The following is a 23227-nucleotide window of genomic DNA, read 5'->3' as shown; positions in this document are numbered from 1 at the left end:
CATCCAGGCAAGTGGAGAGTATTCCATCACACTCCTGACTTGTGCCTTGTAGATGGTGGAAAATCTTTGGGGAGTCAGGAGGTGAATCACTCGCCACAGAATACCCAGCCTCTGACCTGCTCTTGTAGCCACAGTATTTATATGGCTGGTCCATTTAAGTTTCCGGTCAATGGTGCCCTCCCAGGATGTTGATTTGGTGGGGGGGGGGGGGGGGAATTCGGCGATGATCATGCCGTTGAATGTCAAGGTGGTGGTTAGACTCTCTTGTTGGAGATGGTCATTGTCTGGCACGAATGTTACTTGCCACTTATCAGCCCAAGCCTGGATGTTGTCCAGGTCTTGCATGCGGGCATGGACTGCTTCATTATCTGAGGGGTTGCGAATGGAACTGAACACCGTGCAATTATCAGCGAACATCCCCATTTCTGACCTTATGATGGAGAGAAGGTCATTGATGAAGCAGCTGAAGATGGTTGGGCCTCAGACACTGCCCTGAGGAACTCCTGCAGCAATGTCCTGGGGCTGAGATGATTGGCCTCCAACAGCCACTACCGTCTTAGTGCTAGGTATGACTCCAGCCACTAGAGTTTTCCCCCTGATTCCCATTGACTTCAATTTTACTGGGGCTCCTTGATGCCACACTCGGTCAAATGCTGCCTTGATGTCAAGGACAGTCACTCTCACCTCACCTCTGGAATTCAGCTCTTTTGCCCATATTTGGACCAAGGCTGCAATGAGTTCTGGAGCCGAGTGGTCCTGGCGGAACCCAAACTGAGCATCGGTGAGCAGGTTATTGGTGAGTAAGTGCCGCCTGATAGCACTGTCAACGACACCGTCCATCACTTTGCTGATGATTGAGAGTGGACTGGTGGGGCGATAGTTAGCCGGATTGGATTTGTCCTGCTTTTTGTGGACAGGACTTACCTGGGCAATTTTCCACATTGTCGGATAGATGCCAGTGTTGCAGCTGTACTGGAACAGTTTGGCTAGAGGCGCGGCTAGTTCTGGAGCACAAGTCTTCACTACAGCCGGGATGTTGTCGGGGCCCATAACCTTTGTTGTATCCAGTGCACTCAGCCGTTTCTTGATATCACGTGGAGTGAATCGAATTGGCTGAAGACTGGCTTCTGTGATGATGGGGATATCAGGAGGAGGCAGAGATGGATCATCCACTCGGCACTTCTGGCTGAAGATGGTTGTAAATGCTTCAGCCTTTTGCACTCATGTTCTGGACTCTGCCATCATTGAGGATGGGTATATTTACAGAGCCTTCTCCTCCCGTTAATTGTTTAATTGTCCACCACCATTCACGACTGGATGTGGCAGGACTGCAGCGCTTTGATCTGATCTATTAGTTGTCGAATAGCTTAGCTCTGTCTATAGCATGTTGCTTCCACTGTTTAGCATGCATGTAGTCCTGAGTTGTAGCTTCACCAGGTTGGCCCCTCATTTTTAGGTACGCCTGCTGCTGCTCCTGGCATGCTCTTCTACACTCCTCATTGAACCAGGGTTGATCCCCTGGCTTGTTGGTAATGGTAGAGTGAGGAATATGCTGGGCCATGAGGTTGCAGATTGTGCTGGAATACAAATCTGCTGCTGCTGATGGCCCATAGCACCTCGTGAATGCCCAGTTTTGAGCTGCTAGATCTGTTCTGAATCTATCCCATTTAGCACGGTGATAGTGCCACATAACACGTTGGATGGTGTCCTCAGTGTGAAGACGGGTCTTCGTCTCCATGAGGACTGTGAAGTGGTCACTCCTACCAATACTGTCAAGGACAGATGCATCTGCAACAGGTAGATTGGTGAGGACGAGGTCAAGTAAGTTTTTTCCCTCATGTTGGTTCGCTCACCACCAGCCACTGGCCCAGTCTGGCAACTATGTTCTTTAGGGCTCGGTCAGTCGTGGTGCTACCAAGCCGCTCCTGGTGATGGACATTGAAGTCCCCCACCCAGAGTACGTTCCGTGCCCTTGCTACCCTCAGTGCTTCCTCCAAGTGGTGCTCAACATGGAGGAGGACTGATTCATCAGCTGAGGGAGGACAGTAGGCGGTAATCAGCAGGAGGTTTCCTTGCCCATGTTTGACCTGATGCCATGATATTTCATGGGGTCGGGAGTCAAGGTTGAGGACTCCCAGGGCTACTCCCTCCTGACTGTATATTACTGTCCCGCCACCTCTGGTCGGTTTGTCCTGCCGGTGGGACAGGACATACCAAGGGATGGTGATGGAAGAGTCTGGAATGTTGGCTGAAAGGTATGATTCTGTGAGTGTGAGTATGGCTATGTCTGGCTGTTGCTTGACTAGTCTGTGGGACAGCTCTCCCAATTTTGGCACAAGTCCCCAGATGTTAGTGGGAAGGACTTTGCAGGGGCGGTGAATATTCAGTTCAGGTCTTCTAGAGTGCAGTCAAGATCGTTTTCAAAGTCAGTTTCTCAGGATATTAATTATAACTGGTAGATCTGTGGTGTGCTCACAATGAGTCACAGGATATTCTCTTACCTGTCTGTCATTTCATACTTTTTTCTCTCTTCAGTCTTTTCATCTGAAGTGGTGGATGATGGAGAAAGGAGTCTGCCCAGGGCTGTAAGCCGCATTTGCTGTTGGAGGGTGTGGAGCGCTTGATGCGGCAAGAGCTGCAGGCATACGGGTGGAGAGGGGACAAATGTGAAAGTACTACCCACTCCACTAAGGATCCCAAGTCTCCACCAGCCCAAACCCCCTCGCACAATCCAGAACCCAAGCACATTCCCTGGCTTGAACCCTGCTTAGGAGCCCCATGTTGCTAAGAGACTGTTCTTGCTGTGAGCAAGAGCAGTTTTCTTTGAGCACTTCAAAATTCAATAATTCACCCTCTTCCATTTATTCACATTTCCTGCTTTACTTTCCCCTCCCTCTCTCTCCACTCCCTCAAACTGTGGTTATATCTTCACTGGTTTCTCAGCTCTATGTATTCCTGTTGTTGAAAAGTGCCCGTTTTGGGGCGGGGGCTGCACAGGGTGGTCTTGAAATGGAGGAGGAAGTCAGAAACTGGCTACGCAACCACGTGGGCCCCTCGATACGGAGAATAATCGATGCTTGTTTATTTAAAAAAATGTAAACATTAAAAAATTCTCCATAGGCTTTGATGGCCTATAGTTAGTTGCCACAGTGCCACTAGTTGGAAGATGGATGTAGGATGTCTCATAGGTATATGCAACAGCAGTGCCTACTTTGGAGATATAATCCCACCAACTCTCCCATTCCCTTTGACAACCTCAGTCACTTTACCCTCATCTCTACTTCTGACTGCTTTTGGGCAGACATTTTCCATGCGACACCAGTCCAGTTGCCTTTTCCCACACCATTGTCTAGAGCACCAGGAACATTTTCCATGTGAGGCCTCAACTTGCATGTACTTCTAGTATTTGGTGCTCATGGTATAGTTCCATCTAAATTCTGAAACCCAATGTAGATTGAGTAACGAGACGTCATCAACCCACTTTGTTTCTGTTGGTGATGTGATGCAACACATGCACTCCAATTACATGCGGATTATGTTCAACGGAACCTCTGCTCCAAAGCTGCTTCTAACCAGAAGTTTTGAAGTCTAAAACATTGACAAGGGACAAATGAGAGGCTGCAACATTAAGGCTATAAATACACCATTTTAAATTGTTTGACTGCTAATAGATGTTAGTACTGGGAAGCTTGAATCCATTGTTATGATTGGTGCAAATGGAGGACAGTTTAAAAGGCTATGATCTTTTGCACGTAGTGATATGTTGCACAAATTCAGGGTTCAGAATTTGCCAACTGTAGTAATCCACCCACAAATATCCAATTAATACTCAGTCCCTACTTGACACAAAAATATAAACGTTTCAAAAATGCTAGCACCACATACAACACCAGGCAAGAGATCTGTGAACAAATGTTTTTGAGAAGCTTGTGTATGAACTATGGGTGTATTGTTTAAATGCTGAATTAACTGCGATTTGTTTCTGTAATAATTGAGGTTTTTTTTTGTATCTTTGAGATGCAACAGTCTCAGGTGTTCAAAAATACTTGATTTAATAATTTCATCTCATTCAAAATTGCCTGTTTTGCTTGCCGTCTAATGGCTCAGCAGATTCATATAGTGAGTAGCCAAGAAATGCAGTTGATAAAGGTGTCTGAGTTATGCAGAATGGTTGTAGGGATTCTGCAATTGACATTCACAGCCTTTGTTTGGGGGGGTGGGGGGGAGCATTGGCTGTTCCCTTTCCTGATTACTGTTCAGTGACCTCTGCTGGAAGTGTACATGTAGGACTCTTGGTTGAAAACAGGATCAGTGATGGTGATTCTCTGGGTTCCCATCTGAATAATATCCCATTTGGACAGGATGCTAGAGTTTCCATGAAACCATATTTCGGCAAGGAGATGATACCTTCAGGATTGGGAAATTTTTTTTGGAGTAATCACTGGAAAAAAAAGGCTATTGAAATGGTCTGATGAAAAAAGATGCGCATTTATGTTGTCCATATTCAAATTATGACTTTATTCACTTGCATATTAAGATTATGATGTGGAGATACCGGTGATGGACTGTGGTGGACAAATGTAAGGAATCTTACAACACCAGGTTATAGTCCAACAATTTTATTTTAAAATCACAAGCTTTCGGAGATTATCTCCTTCCTCACCTGACGAAGGAGATAATCTCCGAAAGCTTGTGATTTTAAAATAAAATTGTTGGACTGTAACCTGGTGTTGTAAGATTAGAGGAGTAAGGATTTTCTGACAATTTTTTTCTTTTAACTATCCCCTCCCACAAGAAGACTGGTTGGAGATGTGCTTTGTTCCTCGCTTTATGGGTTTAGCAGGAGTGTCAGATATAATTATAGCTACGCTGCTTTTGCAGAAATCTGAGGTACAGTGGAGCATATAATTGCATAATGAGCAGTAAAAGGTACTTTTTTTTTAAAGAACTGCCAGTGCAAATTTTAAGAAGTTTTATACTGTATTATAATTGCAGTGCCACAACTTTATTAATGCATAGCTATATTTCCAACACTTTTTTTCTTGACCTCTTCAGGAGCACCATCTCCAGCGGGCTATTTCAGCGCAACAGGTTTATGGAGAGAAACGGGATAATATGGTTATTCCTGTCCCAGAGGCGGAAAGCAACATTGCCTACTATGAATCCGTCTACAGTGGGGAGTTCAAGATGCCAAAGCAGCTTATTCACATACAGCGTGAGTACTAAACTAAATTTTAAAGCGCAAGCATGCAGGGCTTTTAAGTTAAAGTGGATTGTAATGGTTAAATGAAATGAACAATTGAAACTTGTTGACTCTTCTCCAACTCCTTCTATCTCCTGATGACAGTGATTGGTGCTGGTGTGTGCAGCCCTGTTAACTTGTTTCAAGTGGCCTTTCGACATCTATTGGTCTGTGCAGTCAGTGTGAGGTTATTCAATCATAGAGGCCATTGCAGCTGAGCCTGAGTCTGTTCTTGTCTGAAGTCCATGTGTGTTTTGCAGCAGGAAATAAACTGGATAGCCATTGGAATAGAAAGCCATGGCTATTAAATCCAGGAGTGCAGACCTATTGTAGTGTCCTACAGTTGCACCACCTTTTCTAATAATTACATCACCAGCTACTGCACTTATCTGTTGATCAATTGGAGGAGCGTCCATGAATATAATCTTTTAGAAATTTGCTTCAATAAAATCACTTTCCATTTCTGATTGCTTAATATTCTTTAGTAAACCTAATTTTTCACATATTTCAGCTTTACTGTATAGCTTGGTTTAAAATCTAATTTTTAAGTTATGCATGCTGGAATCATAAAAATTACAACACAGTGAGGCCATTTGGCCTATCCTGCCTATGCTAGCTGCTCAACTAGTGATCCAGTCTAATTTCCTTGCCCTTTCTCTGTTTTTTATATTTTAAACAAAAACAACAATTTGCATTTGTATTTCCTTTCTAATAGTTATCCAGTTCCTTTTTAAATGACGTTTTAATCTCTACCTCAATAGGTACTTGATAAAACAGTCCATATTCCAAAAACTGGAAAAACTTTTCTCCTTTTGTTTATCTAGTGTAAACTGAGTCTATGACCCCTGTTACCTCTTCAACCAATCTTGCATTATTTATCCTGTTAAAACCTTTCATAATTTTAAAAACCTTTTATTACAGATGTCTCTATTCCACTAAAAAGTGACCCAATTTCTCAAGCCTTTCTTCATAGTCCAACAACCTCATTGCTGGTAGCATTCTAGCTTGAATACCCTTCCTGTGATGGAGTGCCCAGAAATGCATGCGACACTCCAGATGTACTCTGCTCCTTTCCTTCCCCCTCTCTGCTCCTTTCCTTTCTCCTTTCTGCACTAGCCCTCGTTTACTTACTTTTTGTCTCCCCACCTCTTGTCCCCTGCCCCTTGCCTTCTCCTCTGTGTTCACTCCCCAACTCCTCCACCACCTCCTCAGCATTCCTGCCGCCTCTTCCTCTATCACTAAAGAGTGGTTAGTAATGTCTCACCAGGTTCATGTTCTGGGCTACGTCTATTCACTGTGTTTATCAATGATTTGGATATTGGCCTAGAGGGAGTAGTGTCAAATTTAGCAGATGATAGCAAAATGGGAGGTTAGTTACTTCTTTAGAAGACTGCAATAAGAACCATTTCTGAACTTTTAGCCCACTTTAGGCTATACTGGTTTTGGTAGCACTTGTCACTTTTTTTAAGTAGTGTGCTTGTAAAGTTGGACCAACTGTAATGCCCACTGTTGCACAAGCAACAAAGTTATGTATCAGTGTTCCTGTGTACTCTGGAGAAGACTTTGCTGTGTTTTTGGCACAAATACTTATTCAGGCTGATTTAATTACTTGCAAATATCTTTATTTTGGGATCTGCAAAGCAAAGTCTGTTTTGGAAATGCTGCTGTGATCAGTTGATTATGGATTTTATTTTTGTGAAGTTTGTGAGATGTAACATATGTATGTAGCAGAAGTTTTTATAACTAGCAGTTTAATGTTTTAAAGTTTAAGGCTATTCATCTGTTGTTGCACCCAACAGTACTGTAATGCCAGCTGTGAAGCTACCATTTTCGACATCTGCAACAAAGCCCGTACCCTCGCTACTGATTCCATTGCCCTCCCTAACGTTGCTAGCAAGGCCAGCATTTATTGCTCCTCCCTAGTTGTACTTGAAGGTGGTGGTGGGCTGTCATCTTGAACCGCTGTCGTCTGGTGAAGGTGTAGGGAGTTCCAGAATTTTGACCCAACGACAATGAAGGAACGGCAATATATGTCCAAGTCAGGGTGGTGTGTGACTTAGAAGGAAACTTGGAGATGATGGTGTTCTCATGCACCTGCTGCCCTAGATGGTGGAGGTGATGAGTTTGGGAGATGCTGCCAAAGAAGTCTCTTGGCTACTTGCTGCAGTGCTTCCTGTAGATAGCACGCACTGCAACCACGGTACACTGGTGGTGGAGGGAGTGGATATTTAACCTGGTGGATGATGTGCCAATCAAGCAGACCGTTTTGTCCTGGGCCCCTGTTCTGGAATTCCCTCCCTAAACCACTCTGCCTCTCAACTCCCTCTCCTCCTTTTAAGGCCCTTCTTAAACCTGACTTCTTTGACTAAGTGTCCCCCCGTATTTCCTTTACACCTCCAAGTGCCTTAGGCCATTTTTCTACATTAAAGGCGCTATATAAATGCAAGTATCTTCCAAAATTCTATAGACTCTGGAACAGTTCCTACAGATTAGAGGTTGGCAAATGTAACCCCACTATTTAAAAAAGGAGGGAGAGAAAAAATGGAATTACAGACCAGTTAGCCTAACATCAGTAGTGGGGAAAATGCTAGTCTATTATAAAAGATGTGATAACAGAACAATGGAGGGCATTAATGGGATTGGACAAAGGGTTTATGAAAGGGAAATCATGCTTAACAAATCTACCCCAGTTTTTTGAGGAGGTAATGTATAGAATAGTTAGGGGAGAACCAGTGGATGTGGTGGTTTTGGATTTTCAAAAGGCTTTTGATAAGGTCTCACACAAGAGGTTAGTGTGCAAAATTAAAGCACATGTGATTGGGGGGGAATATACTGGCATGGATTGAGAATCGGTTGACAGACAGGAAACAGTAGGAATAAACGGGTCTTTTTCCAGGTGGCAGGCAGTGACTAGTGGGGTACCACATGGCTCCAGCTATTCACAATATATATCAATGATTTGGATGAGTGAACTAAATGTAACATTTCCAAGTTTGCAGATGAGACAAAGCTGGGTGGAATGTGAGCTGTGAGGAGGATGCAAAGAGGCTCCAATGTGATTTAGACAAGTTGGGTGAGTGGGCAAGAACAGGGCAGATGCAGTATAACGTGGATAAATGTGAGGTTACCCACTTTGGTCGTTAAAACAGAAAGGCAGATTATTATCTGAATGGTGATAGATTGGGAAAAGGGGAGGTACAACAAGACCTAGGTGTCCTTGTACACCAGTCGCTGAAAGCGAGCATTCAGGTGCAGCAAGCAGTTAAGAAGGCGAATGGTATGTTGGCCTTCATTGCAAGAAGATTTGAGTACAAGAGCAGGGATGTCTTACTGCAGTTGTACAGGGCCTTGGTGAGACCACATCTGGAGTATTGTGTGCAGTTTTAGTCTCCTTATCTGAGGAAGGATGTCCTTGCCATGGAGGGAGTGCAACGAAGGTTCACCAGACTGATTCCTGGGATGGCAGGACTGACGTATGAGGAGAGATTGGGTTGACTAGGCCTATATTCACTAGAGTTTAGAAGAATGAGAGGTGATCTCATCGAAACATATAAAATTCTAACAGGACTAGACAGTCTAGATCCAAGGAGGATGTTCCCGATGGCTGGGGAGTCCAGAACCAGGGGTCACAGTCTCAGGATACGGGGTATGCCATTTAGAACCGAGATGAGGAGAAATTTCTTCACTCAGAGGGTGGTGAACCTGTGGAATTCTCAACCACAGAAGGCAGTGGAGGCCAAGTCATTAGATGTATTCAAGAAGGAGATAGATATATTAATGCTAAAGGGATCAAGGGATAATGGGGGAAAAGTGGGAACAGGGTACTGAGTTAGATGATCAGCCATGATCGTTTTGAATGGCTGAGCAGGCCCGAAGGGCCAAATGGCCTATTCTTGCTCCTATTTTCTATGTTAAGTAATTGTAGTTAACTTTTTCTTTGTAGCTGCTACATCCTTAGTAGTGGTATTGTTTTTGTTTATGAACTCGTATAGAAACTACGTTTAAAGTTAAAAATTTTTGAATGGTACTTGAGTTTCTAGCAGTATAATGTATAAAATGTAAGGGAGTTCTGTAGTGCCACCTGGCCTTTTTAGCAAAGTGCGCAATTTCTTTCCAAAATTGCAGGTAGGCAGAAGGTGTTTGGGAGGGGGGAAGGGACAGTAAAAAGTTTTAAGCTTAGAAAAATGCCAGCATGTATAATAGTGTGTTAGAATAAGAGCAAAATTGGGACTTTTAAATGAGGACAAGAGAATGGGTGGGGAAAAAAGGAAAACCTAGCCAGTAGAAGTAAAGGGTTTACATATTTATATATTTTTTTAAATTATAATTTAGGCTCATTATTATACTGGAAGATATTCTTGATGTTTGAGTAGTTTTATTGTGTTTCAGCGTCCATATGCAATTGATAGAGATAGGGATTTCCATGGACCTGTCAGCAGCCTGGTTAATTCATCATTATCTGACCTATGCACATTCCTTTGGTTAAATGGTATCTTATAGTTGCAGCCAATCACTTCCAAATAAAATACTTGACAAATGTGTTGCATGTAAAATGTTATCACTTGTCCCATCCAAGGACCCTTTTCATAAACCATAATTCATATAGACACTAAAGCAACAGGATGCTATATATGATTTGTATTGATGCAGAGTTACTTGGTGATGGATTACACCTATAACTGTAACTCTATGTGTCATTTACAGCTAAAGATGCGAATGGATCAACGTAAAAGTCTTGTTTGAAAGTGATGCTACAGCTTTGGTCTCATTTCAGGGTCAGCCTTACTTGAAGAATAAATTTGGTTCCCACTGTGTACATTTGTCTACTTAGTGTACTTTAAGTGAGTGATTATTTAACTATTAAACTGCTGACATTGCTGGAATATTCATATTCCCGAGCTGGCTGGATTTAATCTTCACGTTAGCCTTTTTTCTAAAATCTTATGGTGTCAGCGTTGACTCAGTGGTAGCACTCTTGCCTCTGAGTCAGAAGGTTATGGATTCAAGTCCCACTCCAGAGACGTGAACACATAATCCAGGCTGATGCTTCAGTGCATTAATAAGGGAATATCGGAAGTGCCATCTTTCGGATGAGATGTTAAACCGATACTAGAAAAAATACATTGGGGAGGATATTAATAGTGATTTAGAGAGTTAATATTACAGTAATAAAGGTGCTCTTGATGTCTGACTAGCTCTATTACTGTAATATTTTTGTGAGTTGCAAATTTACTAAATCAGTTGCTTTTGTATCGGTCTTTTAATTCTGATTCCAGGACTCTGGTATTGGTGAGCTGAATCTTGGCATTTATACTGTCAAATCTGTTTTTGATAGAAGTAGAAAAACTGATTTAATAGCATGTGTTAGGTGGCGGCTCATGGAAGCTGGACTTCTGGGATCTGAATTAGAATAAACAATATAAAAGGCCCTGATGACTTCAGACAGAGCCCAACATATGTTCTTGGAAAGCAATAAAGTTCCATGTCCACAGTGTATGAAATCACTCAACAATATGTGCATGGGTTTGTATAAAACAAAAAAAGTAAAATTTGACTGGTGTACCGTAAAATTAACAGAACTAAATTTTTCCAAGTACTACACCATTGTGCAAATTTACCTCAATGTATTAAACTGACAGCTATTGTAATTCATTATAAATATTACAGAATCTTTTTATATTATATTTTGGATGAATATTACTTGTCTCCAAGCTGGGGAATAGAACACAATTCAGACAGCTTGTGTTGGTGTTGAGCACTTCCAGGCCAGGTGCAGCACAGTCAGCTGCATAGTAAAGCTCCCTCTGCTACACCAGTGTGACATTTGCATTACCATCATTTGCCATTCTTGTAACCTCTCTTAGTGACACACAAATAAGGGTAGTGTTGTGCTATGACCCCATACCCAGTAAGAGAGAGATTGCAATTGCCCAGAATCTTGGGTTATAAAAACCTATGTACTGACCAAAACATCACCAATATCCTTTCCATCATAAGCTGCTTTTTTTTCCTAACCAGGCACTTCATCTGATTTATCCTTTCTTCAAATCTGGACTGCAAGGCCCTCGTCACTGTTACGTTTTCATGTCGCCAAACATTTTGATTCGCCATTTCCACAATGAGGAGTTGAGCGAAGCCAGCGGTCAGCAAAGTAAAATCAGGTTGTTTACTGGCTGAAAAATTGTTTTTAATCAGTGGAAAGTTTGACCTGATTGTAATCAAAGGTGATGGGTCAGTGTTGCATTTTTTTTAAAAGAGACCAAAGAAGGAGAATTCTAAGATTAGGATATTGGCAGCCCATGTTCATAATTTTACCAAAATCAATGCTTCTGTCATTGGTGCTAGGAGGATTAAGAAAATGTTTTGGTTCAAGTCTGACTGAGCCACTGGTTTAGCTCATCTGTTAATGTTTTTCCACTGCTCATTGTTTTTGCTCATATCTTAGTGGATTTTTTCCCTATAGCATTGTTCACGTTACATTGGCGGGAAATGGAAGTATTCTGGTGGGCCTGGATGCAGGAGAATTTGGGGCTGTGATGTGGTGGGAGCACAGGATATGGATGAGCTTTGAGGGGATGTTGGCACTAAAGAAAGATGGGTGTGGGAGTTTTACTCCCATTAAAACAGTAAAAGGAGACAGCAAAATAAAACTCAAAACTTTTAATAAAGGAAATGTTCATGTGTGGAAGATGGTTGCACATGCAAAACAGGGCCGATTTCAAACCCGAGGGGGAATGTTTTTTTAAAAAAAACATCAACTGAGCAGGTGGGGGAAAATCACAGCGCAACAGTTTGGGGAAAGAAGCAAAGAATGTAGTAGAGTGTAAAGTATGTCACATGCGCAGCTTTTAAGGCATTAGGACTTTAAGGAGAACCAGGAACAAAGCCTAGGTGAAGAATTGAGACTGCAGAGAAGACGAAAGTCCTGAATTTTGAATACTTGTGGATTAAGTTTTTAATGATTTTGATGTGCATTTATTTTTTGTTTATAATGGATCTCCCATGCTATTGCTCACACTAAAGAGCATAGTCTCTGATATTGGTTGCTGTGGTCTTCATAGTAGGTACAGCACAGGTGGAGGCCATTCAGCCCATTGTGCCTGTGCCAGCTCTTTGAGAGAGCTATCCAATTAGTTCCATTCCCCTGCTCTTTCCCCATAGCCCTATGATTTTTTTTCCCCTTCAAGTATTTATCCAATTCACTTTTGAAAGTTACTATTGAATCTGCTTCCACCAGACAGTGCATTCCAGATCATTACAACTCACTGCGTAAATAAACATTCCCTCGTGTCACCTCTGGCTACTAACCCTTCTGCCACTGGAAACATTTTCTCCTTATTTACTGTTAAAAGCCTTCATGATCTTGAACGCCACTATCAAATCTCCCCTTAACCGTCTCTGTTCTAAGGAGAACAACCCCAGTTTCTCTAGTCTCTCCACATAACTGGTCCAGGGATGAGGGACTTCATTCTAGTAAATCTCTTCTGCACCCTCTCTTGACATCTTTCCTAAAGTGTGGTGTGCAGAATTGAACACAATACTCCAGCTGAGGCCTAACCAGTGTTTTATAAAAGTTTAGCATAACTTGCTTAATTTTGCATTCTATGCCTTTATTAATAAAGCCCAGGGTCCCTTATACTTTTTTAACAGCCTTCTCAACTTGTCCTGCCACCTTTAAGAATTTGTGTACATACACCACCAGGTCTCTCTGTTCCTGCACTCCCTTTTAAAATTGTATCATTTAGTTTATATTGCCTCTCCTCATTCTTCCTACCAAAGTGTATCAGTTCACACTACTCTGCATTGAATTTCACCTGCCATGTGTCTGCCCATTTCACCAGTCTGTCCTCCTGAAGTCTGTTACTATCCTCCACATTGTTTACTACATTTGAGTTTTGTGTCATCTGCAAACTTTGAAATTATAGAATCATAGTTACGGCACAGTCCAGGTCATTAATATAGCTGAAAAAGAGCAGTGGTCCTCACACTGACCCCTGGGGAATACCACCTTATAGTTCTCTCCAGTCTGAAAAACAACTGTTCATCACTACTCTGCTTTCTGTCCCTTAGCCAATTTTGTATCCACGCTGCTACTGTCCCTTTAATCCAGTTTTGCTAACAAGTATATTATGTGGTACTTTATCAAATGCATTTTGAAAGTCCATATACACATCAATTGCGCTACCCTCATCAACCCTGTCTGTTACTTCGTCAAAGAATTCGATCAAATTAGTCAAACACAATTTTCCTTTAACAAATCCATGCTGACTTTCGTTTTCAGCTCATACTTTTCTAAGTGCCAATTAATGTTGTCCCAGATTATAGTGTCTCAAAGTTTCCCCACCACCAACATTAGGCTGACTGGCCTGTAATTGCCCGGTTTATCCCCCTCTTTTTTTAACAGGGGTGTAATATTTGTAATCCTTCAGTTCTCCGGCATCAACCCCATATCCAAGAAGGATTGAAAGATTATTGCCAGAGCTTCCACAGTATCCACCCTTATTTCTCTCGGTAACCTTGGATGCATCCCATCTGGACTGGGTGACTTTGAGTACAGCCAATCTTTTAAGTACCTCCTTTATCTATTTTTACCCTATCCAATATTGCTACTACTTCCTCCTTTACTGCTACATTGGCAGCATCCCCTCCTCCAGTGAAGGTGGATGCGCAATATTCATTTTGTACCTCAGCCATGACCTCTACCTCCACAAAAAGGTCGTTTTTGTCCCTAATCCTTTGACTACCCTTTTACTATTTATATGTTTATCAAAGACTTTTGGGTTCCCTTTTACATTAGCTGCTAATCTATTCTCATAGGCAGTTCAGAGAAAGTTCACTAGGTTGATTCCGGCTATGGAAGGGTTGTCTTATGAGGATAGATTGAACAGGTTGAACAGGTCTATACTCATTGGAGTTTAGAAGAATGAGAGGACAGCTTATTGAAACATACAAGATTCTGAGGGGACTTGATAGGGTAGATGCTGAGAGGATGTTACCCCTCATGGGGAATCTAAAACTAGGGGGCATAGTCTCAGAATAAGGGGTCGCCCGTTTAAGACGGAAATGAGGAGGAATTTCTTCTCCCAGAGGAGAATTTGGAATTCTTTACCCCAAAAAGCTGTGGAGGCTGAGTCATTGAATACATTCAAGGCTGAGTTTGACAAATTTTTGATCAGCAAGGGAGTCAAAGGATATGGGGAAAAGGTGGGAAAGTGGAGTTGAGGTAAAAATCAGATCAGCCATGGTCTCGTTGAATGGCTGATCAGGCTCGAGGGGCCGAATGGCCTACTCCTACTCCTATCTCTTATGGTCTTATTATGGTCCAACTCTCAGCCCCTTAAATTCCCTTTTTTAGATCTCCTCTGTACTTTCTATGTTCAGCCTGATTCTCTACTGTATTATGAACCATACATTCATTGTAAGCTTCCTTTTTCTGTTCCATTTTAATCTCTGTCTTTAATCATCCAGAGAGCTCTAGCTTTGGATGCCCTTCCTTTTCCCCCTCGTGGGAATGTCTATTCTGTATCTGAACCAACTCCTCCTTGAAGGCCTCCCATTGTTAAATTGGTAGGCAAAACAGTAATTGTTGATTCCAGTCTGCCTGGACAAGATCCCCTTTTAGCCCACTGAAAATAGCCCTCTTCCAGTTAAGTAATTTCACATTTGATTGTTCCTTGTATTTTTCCATAACTATTCTAAACTTAGCGATATTATCATTACTGTTTCCCAAATGTTCCCCCACTGAAACTTGCTCCACTTGCCCTACTTCATTCCCCAGAACTAGATCCAGCACTGCTTCCTTCCTCATTGGGCTGGAAACATACTGTTCCAGAAAGTTCTCTTGTACACATTTCAGGAATTCCTCCCCCTCTGCCCTTCACACTGTTATTGTCCCAATCCATATTGGGATAATTGAAGTCCCCCATTATCACTGCTCTATAGTTCTTGCATCTTTCTGTAATGCCCCTGCAAATTTGCTCCTCTATCTCCTTCCCACAGCTTGATGGCCTATAGTTTACACCCAGTAGCGTAATAGCTCCTCTATTCCTTAATTCTAACCAAATAGATTCTGTCTTTGACCCCTTAACTACTTCATCCCTTTCCAGTACTAAAATAGTTTCTTTGATCAATACTGCCGCACCCCCCCCCCCCCCCCTTTCCTTCCCTATTTTTCCTGAATACCTTGTAGCCAAGGATATTAAGTTCCCAATCCTCCCCTTTGAGCCAGCTCTCTGTTTTTGCCACTATATCATAGTCCCGTTTGGCGACTTGAGCCTGCAGCTCACCAACTGCCTTTACCATGCTATGTGCATTTACGCACATGCACTCTAAACCCATCTTAAACTGCCTCCCACTTGCCCCCTATCTGATACCTCCTATTTCTGAACTATTATTTATTCTAGTGCTATTTGTACCTCCCAGTCCTCTGTGCACCTTGCTTCTCCTCTCTGATGTTTCATCCTGGTGCCCATCCCCTTGCCAAATTAGTTTAAACCTCCCCCCACAGCACTAGTTAACCTCCCCGCGAGGACATTGGTCCCAGCTCTGTTAAGGTGTAACCGGTCCACCTTGAACAGATCCCTCCTGCCCCAGAACTGGTCCCAATGCCCCAGGAATCTGAAGCCCTCCCTCCTGCACCATTTTTCCAGCCACGCATTTAGTTTACCTGACTTATCCTACTATTCCTATACTCACTGGCGCATGGTACTGGGAGTAATCCGGAGATTACTACCTTTTGATTTCCTGCTTTTTAACCTCCTCCCTAGCTCATGAAACTCTGACTGTAGGACCTCAACCCTTTTCCTTTCTATGTCACTGGTTTCCACTTAGACCACGACTTCTGGCTGCTCCCCTTCTTCCTCTTTCCCCTCCCCCCCCCCCCCCCCCCCCCCTCAAAATATTCTGCCCCCTCTCAGTGATGTCCTTTACCCTGGTACCAGGGAGGTAACACACCATGAGAGTATCACGTCGGCAGTAACAAGAACTCCTGTCTATCCCCCTGATGATTAAATCCCTTACAACAACTGTATTTCTTTTGCCCTCCTGTGTGGCCGAGTCTCCCACAGTGCCGTGGATATGCTCCTGACTCCACTTCCTTAAGGTGTCAACACCCTCATTGGTATTCAGCACTAAATACCAGTTTGTGAGTGCCACACTCCCAGGGGACTTTTGCACTGCCTGCCTGTTCCTTCCTAGTCTGTCTGGTAGTCACCTACTCCCTTTCCGACTAACTCTGCAGCTGCGGGGTGACCACCTCCTGAAACGTGCTATCCACGAAACTCTCAGCTTCCCGTATGCATTGTAATGACGCCAGCCACCCCTTAAGCTCAGAAACTGAGCTCGAGTAATTGGCAGCACTTCCTGCACATGTGGTTTTCCAGGGCACATGAACTGTTCTGGAGTTCCCACATGGCACAGGATATGCATGCGACATCATGTTGATATTTCTGATTCCCTTCCCTTCTGCTCTTGGTTTTCTGTTGTTTTTGCTTCCCTTTCCTTATCTAACTTTTAAAAATATTTCTTCTTTCCTTTTGGTTGAGAGGATGTGAGCCACCAAGGGCTACAAGGCATGTTTCTGATAGCAGGTTTGGTAAATATGCTGTCTGCTCCCTTACCATGTGTTTCCCATCCCTGCTTTTTCCATCTATCACTTAAATCATGTTCCCTACCCCTCCATTCCCCTCCTCCCCCAGCGTTTCCCTTCTTGTCACCTCATTACCCTTCTCCTGAAAGCAAGTGGCCAAGGCCCTCAACCCATGCTGCTCCCCACCATAGTATCCTCTTCTCTTTTCTCCCCCCCCCCCCCCCCCCCCACCTCCACCAAAGTTCTAAACTTTTAAACAAAAAAGTGTTAAGAAAAAGCGCAGGAATTGGGTGAGCAAGGATTGGTGGTAAGAGGCCTGGGCTCCAGTAGATCGGGGAGCAGTGGGCAGAGGCCCAAGCCCGTACAACAGCAGGCCTCGGGGTGGGAGGGGGGGTGGGAAAGCTGCCGGAAAAATGGAAGGATGAGCGACAGGGAATTAAAAATAAATAGAAACTTGCCTGCAGTGCCACCTGGAGAAACAGACATGGGAGATTGACCTTGGAGTAGTTGTGGTGGTACACAGCATTGGGAAGACTGAAAGATAAGTATTACAGAAGTATTACTTTAAATTGCAAGAGTAGAAAGGTAGTCTTGACAAAATCACAAGATAGTTAGGATGAGAAAGGCTGTTCAACCCATCTTAGCACATCCATCCTGTTAAATCCTACAGTCTCATTTCAGCTTTCAATTATTTCTTAAAAGATTTCAGCGTTTTTGCCTCTACTGCTCTTCCAGAAAGTCTATTCCATCCATTGATGACTCTTTAGTGTGAAGAATTTATTTCCTGGCATTATTCCTAAATTTACCTTTTTACTGGTGTGAATCTACATTCCTTTGACCTAACCTCAATGTAATTTACTGTAAAGTTATAGTCCTGATTTACTTTTTTATTCCTTTAACTATCTTGTATATCCCTCAGATGCCTCTTTTCTAGACTGAAATGCCCAAGTTTCCCTAGTCTCATAACTCGGGACTTTGACACTAAGGGTCAGCCTTGTGGTTATTCTGTGCACTCTCTTCAGTGCATGAATGTCTCCCTTGTGTCTTAGACTGCACCTGACTAGTGTACCCAACTAGAGCAGTATATACTGTACATAACATCTATCTGCATTAATTCTAAATGGGGGTAGATGTATTAATGGCACAATGTTTATTTTCCACAGAGGTCGAGGGACATGCTGCCTAGAAAATTGATTTTTGACATTATTGTGCCTTTTTCCATTATTTTGGAATCCACAATGAACATGGACATTGCATTCTTTAATCCAAAGACGACAGCAATTTTGTTCAAATTATTGACCACTACACTCCAATTTCCATTTTTGGAAATGAATTTTTTTATTTTAAAACTTAATTCTCCAGTAGCAGCAGATCTCTTATGGGAGCCCGGTCTTACTGACCATAAGATCATTTCAGTCAAGGCTGAAGGCAGCAAATTTAGAATTCCTTCCAGAAACTATTGGTGCATCTCTAGGGGAGAATTTTTACATACTAATGGCACATTCTGGTAAACTGTATTTCATAACTAAGAACAGGAATAGGTCGTTCAGCCTCTTGAGCCTCTTCCGTTCATTTAGATAGTGACCTGTAATGCATACATTTGATACGTGTATTCTCATGTGAGTCAGAAATCGAGATGCTGCCATAAGCCAGTTTGAAAAATAACTTAGAAATGTGGTTCATTTTGTAGTTACTTCCAGAATGCTGGTTTTGGGAAGGGGGGAGTGAGTGAATTGAGTGGTTTGTGACTGGGTGTGATGCACTATGTTACAGGACTCTTAATTATGTGGAAGTGTTTCTGGAAAGTATTTTTTGGTGCCAAATTTGCATTGGAAAAATGGAGAAATGTGCATTCTTCTTTGTAATCATCTTGTCATAGAAGTACAGTCTAGTTTTATTGGTTCTGGAGACAAGTGGTTCTGGACAAAACCATCCGCTTAGAAGTCATGTATAAATGTTACCATGTTGTGAATAGGCAGTGCTGCAACTTGTCTTCTACTTCGGTGCAATGCAGCATTGCATCTTGCAAAGTTTTCATTTCATTTTTTCAAAAGGAATAAGTTAGATTTGATAGTTGTTTCAGTATTTTACTGTTTGCAAGTGTATTTTTTTCAAACTAGTCAGATTGTGTTTCCTGGGAATCGGGATGTACCAATGTTTCCTACTAGCCTCCAGAATGAATATCGTCTTTGTTCAGTAACTCATGAGCAAAACTCATGAGTTACCGAACAAAGTCTCACACGATCCCGACTTGGAAATATATCGCCATTCCTTCGTCGTCGCTGGGTCAAAATCCTGGAACTCCCTACCAACCAGCACTGTGGGAGAACCTTCACCACATAGACTGCAGCGGTTCAAGAAGGCGGCTTACAACCACCTTCTCAAGGGCAATTAGGGATGGGCAATAAATGCTGGCCTTGCCAGCGACGCCCACATCCCATAAACATTTTTTTAAAAAGGAATTTTTAAAAAATTAAAACTGCTATCCTGTTTATAGGCTTAACTGAAAACTGGGTTCTTAGAGGTAGTATGGCATTCATCAGCTGCAAGTTCTCTAGGTAGCCATATTATATAAACCAAAGCTATTAAAACAACAGCATTTATATAGCACCTTTTTAAAGTAGTAAAACGTCCTAAGGCGCTTCACAGCAATTTATCAAACAAAAATTGACACTGAGCCACATAAGGAAATAGTAGGACAGGTGACCAAAAGCTTGGCTAAGAGGTAGGTTTTAAGGAGCGTCTTGGAGGAGAGAGAGGCGGAGAGGTTTAGGGAGCAAATTCCAGAGTTTAAGGCCGAGGCAGCTGAAGGCACGGCCACCAATGTTGGAGCGAAGAAAATCGGGGATGCGCAAGAGGCCAGAATTGAAGGAGCGCAGAGATCTCGGAGGGTTGGAGGAGGTTTGAAAACTAGGATGAGAATTTTCAAATCGAGGCATTGCCGGACTACACGCCATTGTAGGTCAGCAAGCACAGAGGTGATGGGTGAACGGGACTTGGTGCGAGTTAGGATACAGGCAGCAAAGTTTTGGATGAACTCAAGTTTACGGAGGATGCAATGTGGGAACCTGGCCAAGAGAGCATTGGAATAGTCGAGTCTAGAGTTACAAAGGCTGGCAAAAACAAATGAGAACAGACAGATATGGGACTAAGATAAAAAATTAAAATTTAACCCTCAGACAATAAATCAGTTGAAGTTGGTTCATTATGTGTCTGTCAGTACTAATTTATGCAGTATGCCTCCCCACAGTTGAGACAGCATTTTACTTGTTACCCTATCAATTATAGGCAAACTCTTGGAATTCATAAATATTTAGAAATGCATAAGCTAATCAAGGATAGTCAGCAAGAATTTTTAAAGGCAAGTTGTGTTTGTCAGTTTGAGTTTTTTTTAAAACCGAAGTGACCAATTGGATAGATAACGGGGATGTGGTAGATGCTGTGTATATTGATTTTCGGAAAGCATTTGATGATGTGCCTCACGAGGCTTGTTAGAAAGAGGGAATGTAGCAATATTGATAGAAATTTGATTGGGCACGATGCAGGGTTGGGTTTTGCTCTGATTCAAGAAAGGATCGAAATGGTGTTTCTCTAATGTGTATAAGTCTTGAATTTGCTGATAACACAAAGATAGAAGCTTGACAAACAGCAAGGACGACTGTAAAAGACTTTAGGAAGTCATAGAGGTTAACAGAATGAACGGACAGATGGCAGATGCAATTTAATTTGCAGTGTTAAGTAGAATTATAGGTTACAGCACAGAAGGAGGCCATTCGGCCTATCGAGTCCACTCTGGCTCTGTGCAAGAGCAATCCAGCTAGTGCCACTCTACCACCCTATCCCCGTAGCCCTGCAAGTATTATCCCGTTCCCTTTTGAAGGCCATGATTGAATCTGCCTCCACCATCCCCTCGGCCAGTGCATTCCAGATCCTAACCACTCACTGTGTTTTTAAAAAAGTGTTTCCTCGTGTCACCTTTGGTTCTTTTGCCAATCACCGTAAATCTGAACTCTGGTTCTTGATCCTTCCTCCAATGGGAATAGTTTATCTACTCTGTCTAGACCCTTCGTGATTTTGAATACCTCTATCGAATCTCCTCGCAACCTTCTCTGTTCCAAGGAGAACAATCCCAGTTTATCCACACAATTGAAGTCCCTTATCCCTGGAATCATTCTTGTAAATCTCTTCTGCACCCCCTCTAAGGCCTTCACATCTTTCCTAAAGTGCGGTGCCTAGAACTGGACACAATACTCCAGTTGTGGCCGAACCAGTGTTTTATAAAGGTTCATCAAGTAATATGTTTTTGGGTGGAAAAGTAAGGAATGGCAGTAATGCTGAGGATGAACAGAGACCTAGGGGTTCAGATACATTCCTTGACAGTACGAGTGCAAGTAGATCAAGCCATTTTATTTTTTTTTTAAATTAGCAGAATTTGGGGTTTTGTAAATAGGGACATAGAATACAAGAGTTAAAGAAGTAATAAATTTGTGCAAAACATTGATTAGACTACAGTTTGGGTACTGTGTGCAGTTTTGGGTGTCACATTATGGAAAGGAACATAGGAATTGCTAGACCTAAAAAGACCATGGCCCATCTAGTTCACCTTCTACCATCCTGGTAGTCGCATGATGCAAAGGACATTAAATCCATAGAGAGTATACAGTGTAGATTTGCCAAGGATGAGAAACTGTAGTTATGAGGAGAGACGTGAGATGCTGGGACTATTTCCACTAGCAGAGAAGGCTAAGAAGACATTTAGTGGAGATTTTTAAATTAATGAAGGGCTTTGGTCGATAGAAAAGTTTGAAAATTAATGACATGGGGACCAATTTAAAATCCTCAGGGTTAGGAGAAAAGTTAGGAAAAATTTCTTCACACCGTGGTTGAGGTAAAGAAAGTAGATAACTATTTGAAGCAGACTAACTTACAAGGCTCAAGGAGAGCATAGTGCAGTGGGGTTAGTTTTGCATTGCCCTGTTTTTAAAAAAAAGGTACAGATGCGATGAGCTGAACGGCCTCCTTCTGTTCCGTAAACTTCTGTGGTTCAACTTCTGCCAAAGGCTTTGAATACTATGCAAAATACAATTGCTCATGAGTATGATTGATGCATAACATGGCACCATTGCCCATCACATTTGTCTTCAATTCTCAAAAGGCGCTCTGTTACATTTAAAGCCTATTCGACCACGCTCTTTACATTATAGCATTTCTGACAATAGTAACAACTATTGGGGCTAAAACCTGTAAATTTAGCAGCATTTACATCTTATAGAAGTCTATAAAATAATGAGGGGCATAGATAAGGTAGATAGTCAAAATCTTTTCCCAAAGGTAGGGGAGTCTATAACGAGGGGGCATAGATTTAAGGTGAGAGGGGAGAGATACAAAAGGGTCCAGAGGGGCAATTTTTTCACTCAAAGGGTGGTGAGTGTCTGGAACGAGCTGCCAGAGGCAGTAGTAGAGGCGGGTACAATTTTGTCTTTTAAAAAGCATTTGGACAGTTACATGGGTAAGATGGGTATAGAGGGATATGGGCCAAGTGCAGGCAACTGGGACTAGCTTAGTGGTATAAACTGGGCGACATGGACATGTTGGGCCGAAGGGCCTGTTTCCATGTTGTAAACTTCTATGATTCTATTCTATGTGCCTGAGTGGTTTTGAGATTGCAAGCCTAAGTTCGTTGAGGGAAATGAAGCTTCAGTACACTGAGGGAAGTGAAAAGGACTGTAATGAAAAGCAGTTTATTCAAGACTTCAATGTCATAAAGTTTTTTAAAAAGCACACTTTGGCTTTCTTTGTAGAAAGGAAAAGGGGTAGCTTTGATAGTTGGAGAGAAATAAAAATAATATGGGAGCTATCACAAAAATTATTGGAGAAATCTGAATGTGAAAGGTTGAGTAATATACACTGATTATGAAAACTAATGGAAAAACTTCAAGATCTAAATGTAAATGATAAAGACCAAATTAAGGTTCCAAAAATTGTGAAGTACTGTCTAACCCATGGATTGCTAGAGTTTGTAAAACTTAATATAATACTTTGCTGAAAATGTGGACTTTGGTAATATGAAAAAGCTCTTACTAGGACAGCTTTGGTACCTTTTGCAGAAATAGTTCCAGACTGCTAGATGGAAACAATAATAGTATCTAGGTGTGAGAAAAAGATTACTTCTGTCTTTTATAAGATGGAATGCCTCACATTTTTGAGTGCTCAACAAACTCTGATCATTTTCCAAAATTAGGTATTGTGGGATCTGTCTGACGTACCTTAAACTAACTTTAGCTGGCACACCTCACTGTATTTTCACTAGGCATAATGAGCCTCATCAGAAGTTTCCTCTTACCAGACTGGAATTGATTTTGAAAATGATATTCTAAACTCCTGTGAAATATGTTGGA

At 42.2% G+C, this 23227-nt stretch overlaps 1 protein-coding gene across 4 annotated transcripts in view; it reads left to right on the top strand.

Annotated features, from left to right (window-relative positions):
• LOC137344486 (enhancer of polycomb homolog 1-like) overlaps positions 1-23227 on the top strand; it is a 201503-nt gene that overhangs the window by 128999 nt on the left and 49277 nt on the right. For all 4 annotated transcript variants that reach the window (XR_010968369.1, XM_068007510.1, XM_068007496.1 and 1 more), the window contains one exon: positions 5056-5215. Coding sequence is in view for 3 of the 4 variants with exons in the window: in XM_068007510.1 (XP_067863611.1) it covers positions 5056-5215 (160 nt within the window). In the remaining variant the exon portion in view is untranslated. The remainder of the gene's footprint in view (positions 1-5055; positions 5216-23227) is intronic.

Source organism: Heptranchias perlo, chromosome 2, assembly GCF_035084215.1.
Source record: "Heptranchias perlo isolate sHepPer1 chromosome 2, sHepPer1.hap1, whole genome shotgun sequence".
NCBI lineage: Eukaryota > Metazoa > Chordata > Chondrichthyes > Hexanchiformes > Hexanchidae > Heptranchias > Heptranchias perlo.
Note: the sequence above shows the minus strand (reverse complement) of the source record. Positions and strands in the feature narration are given on the sequence as shown.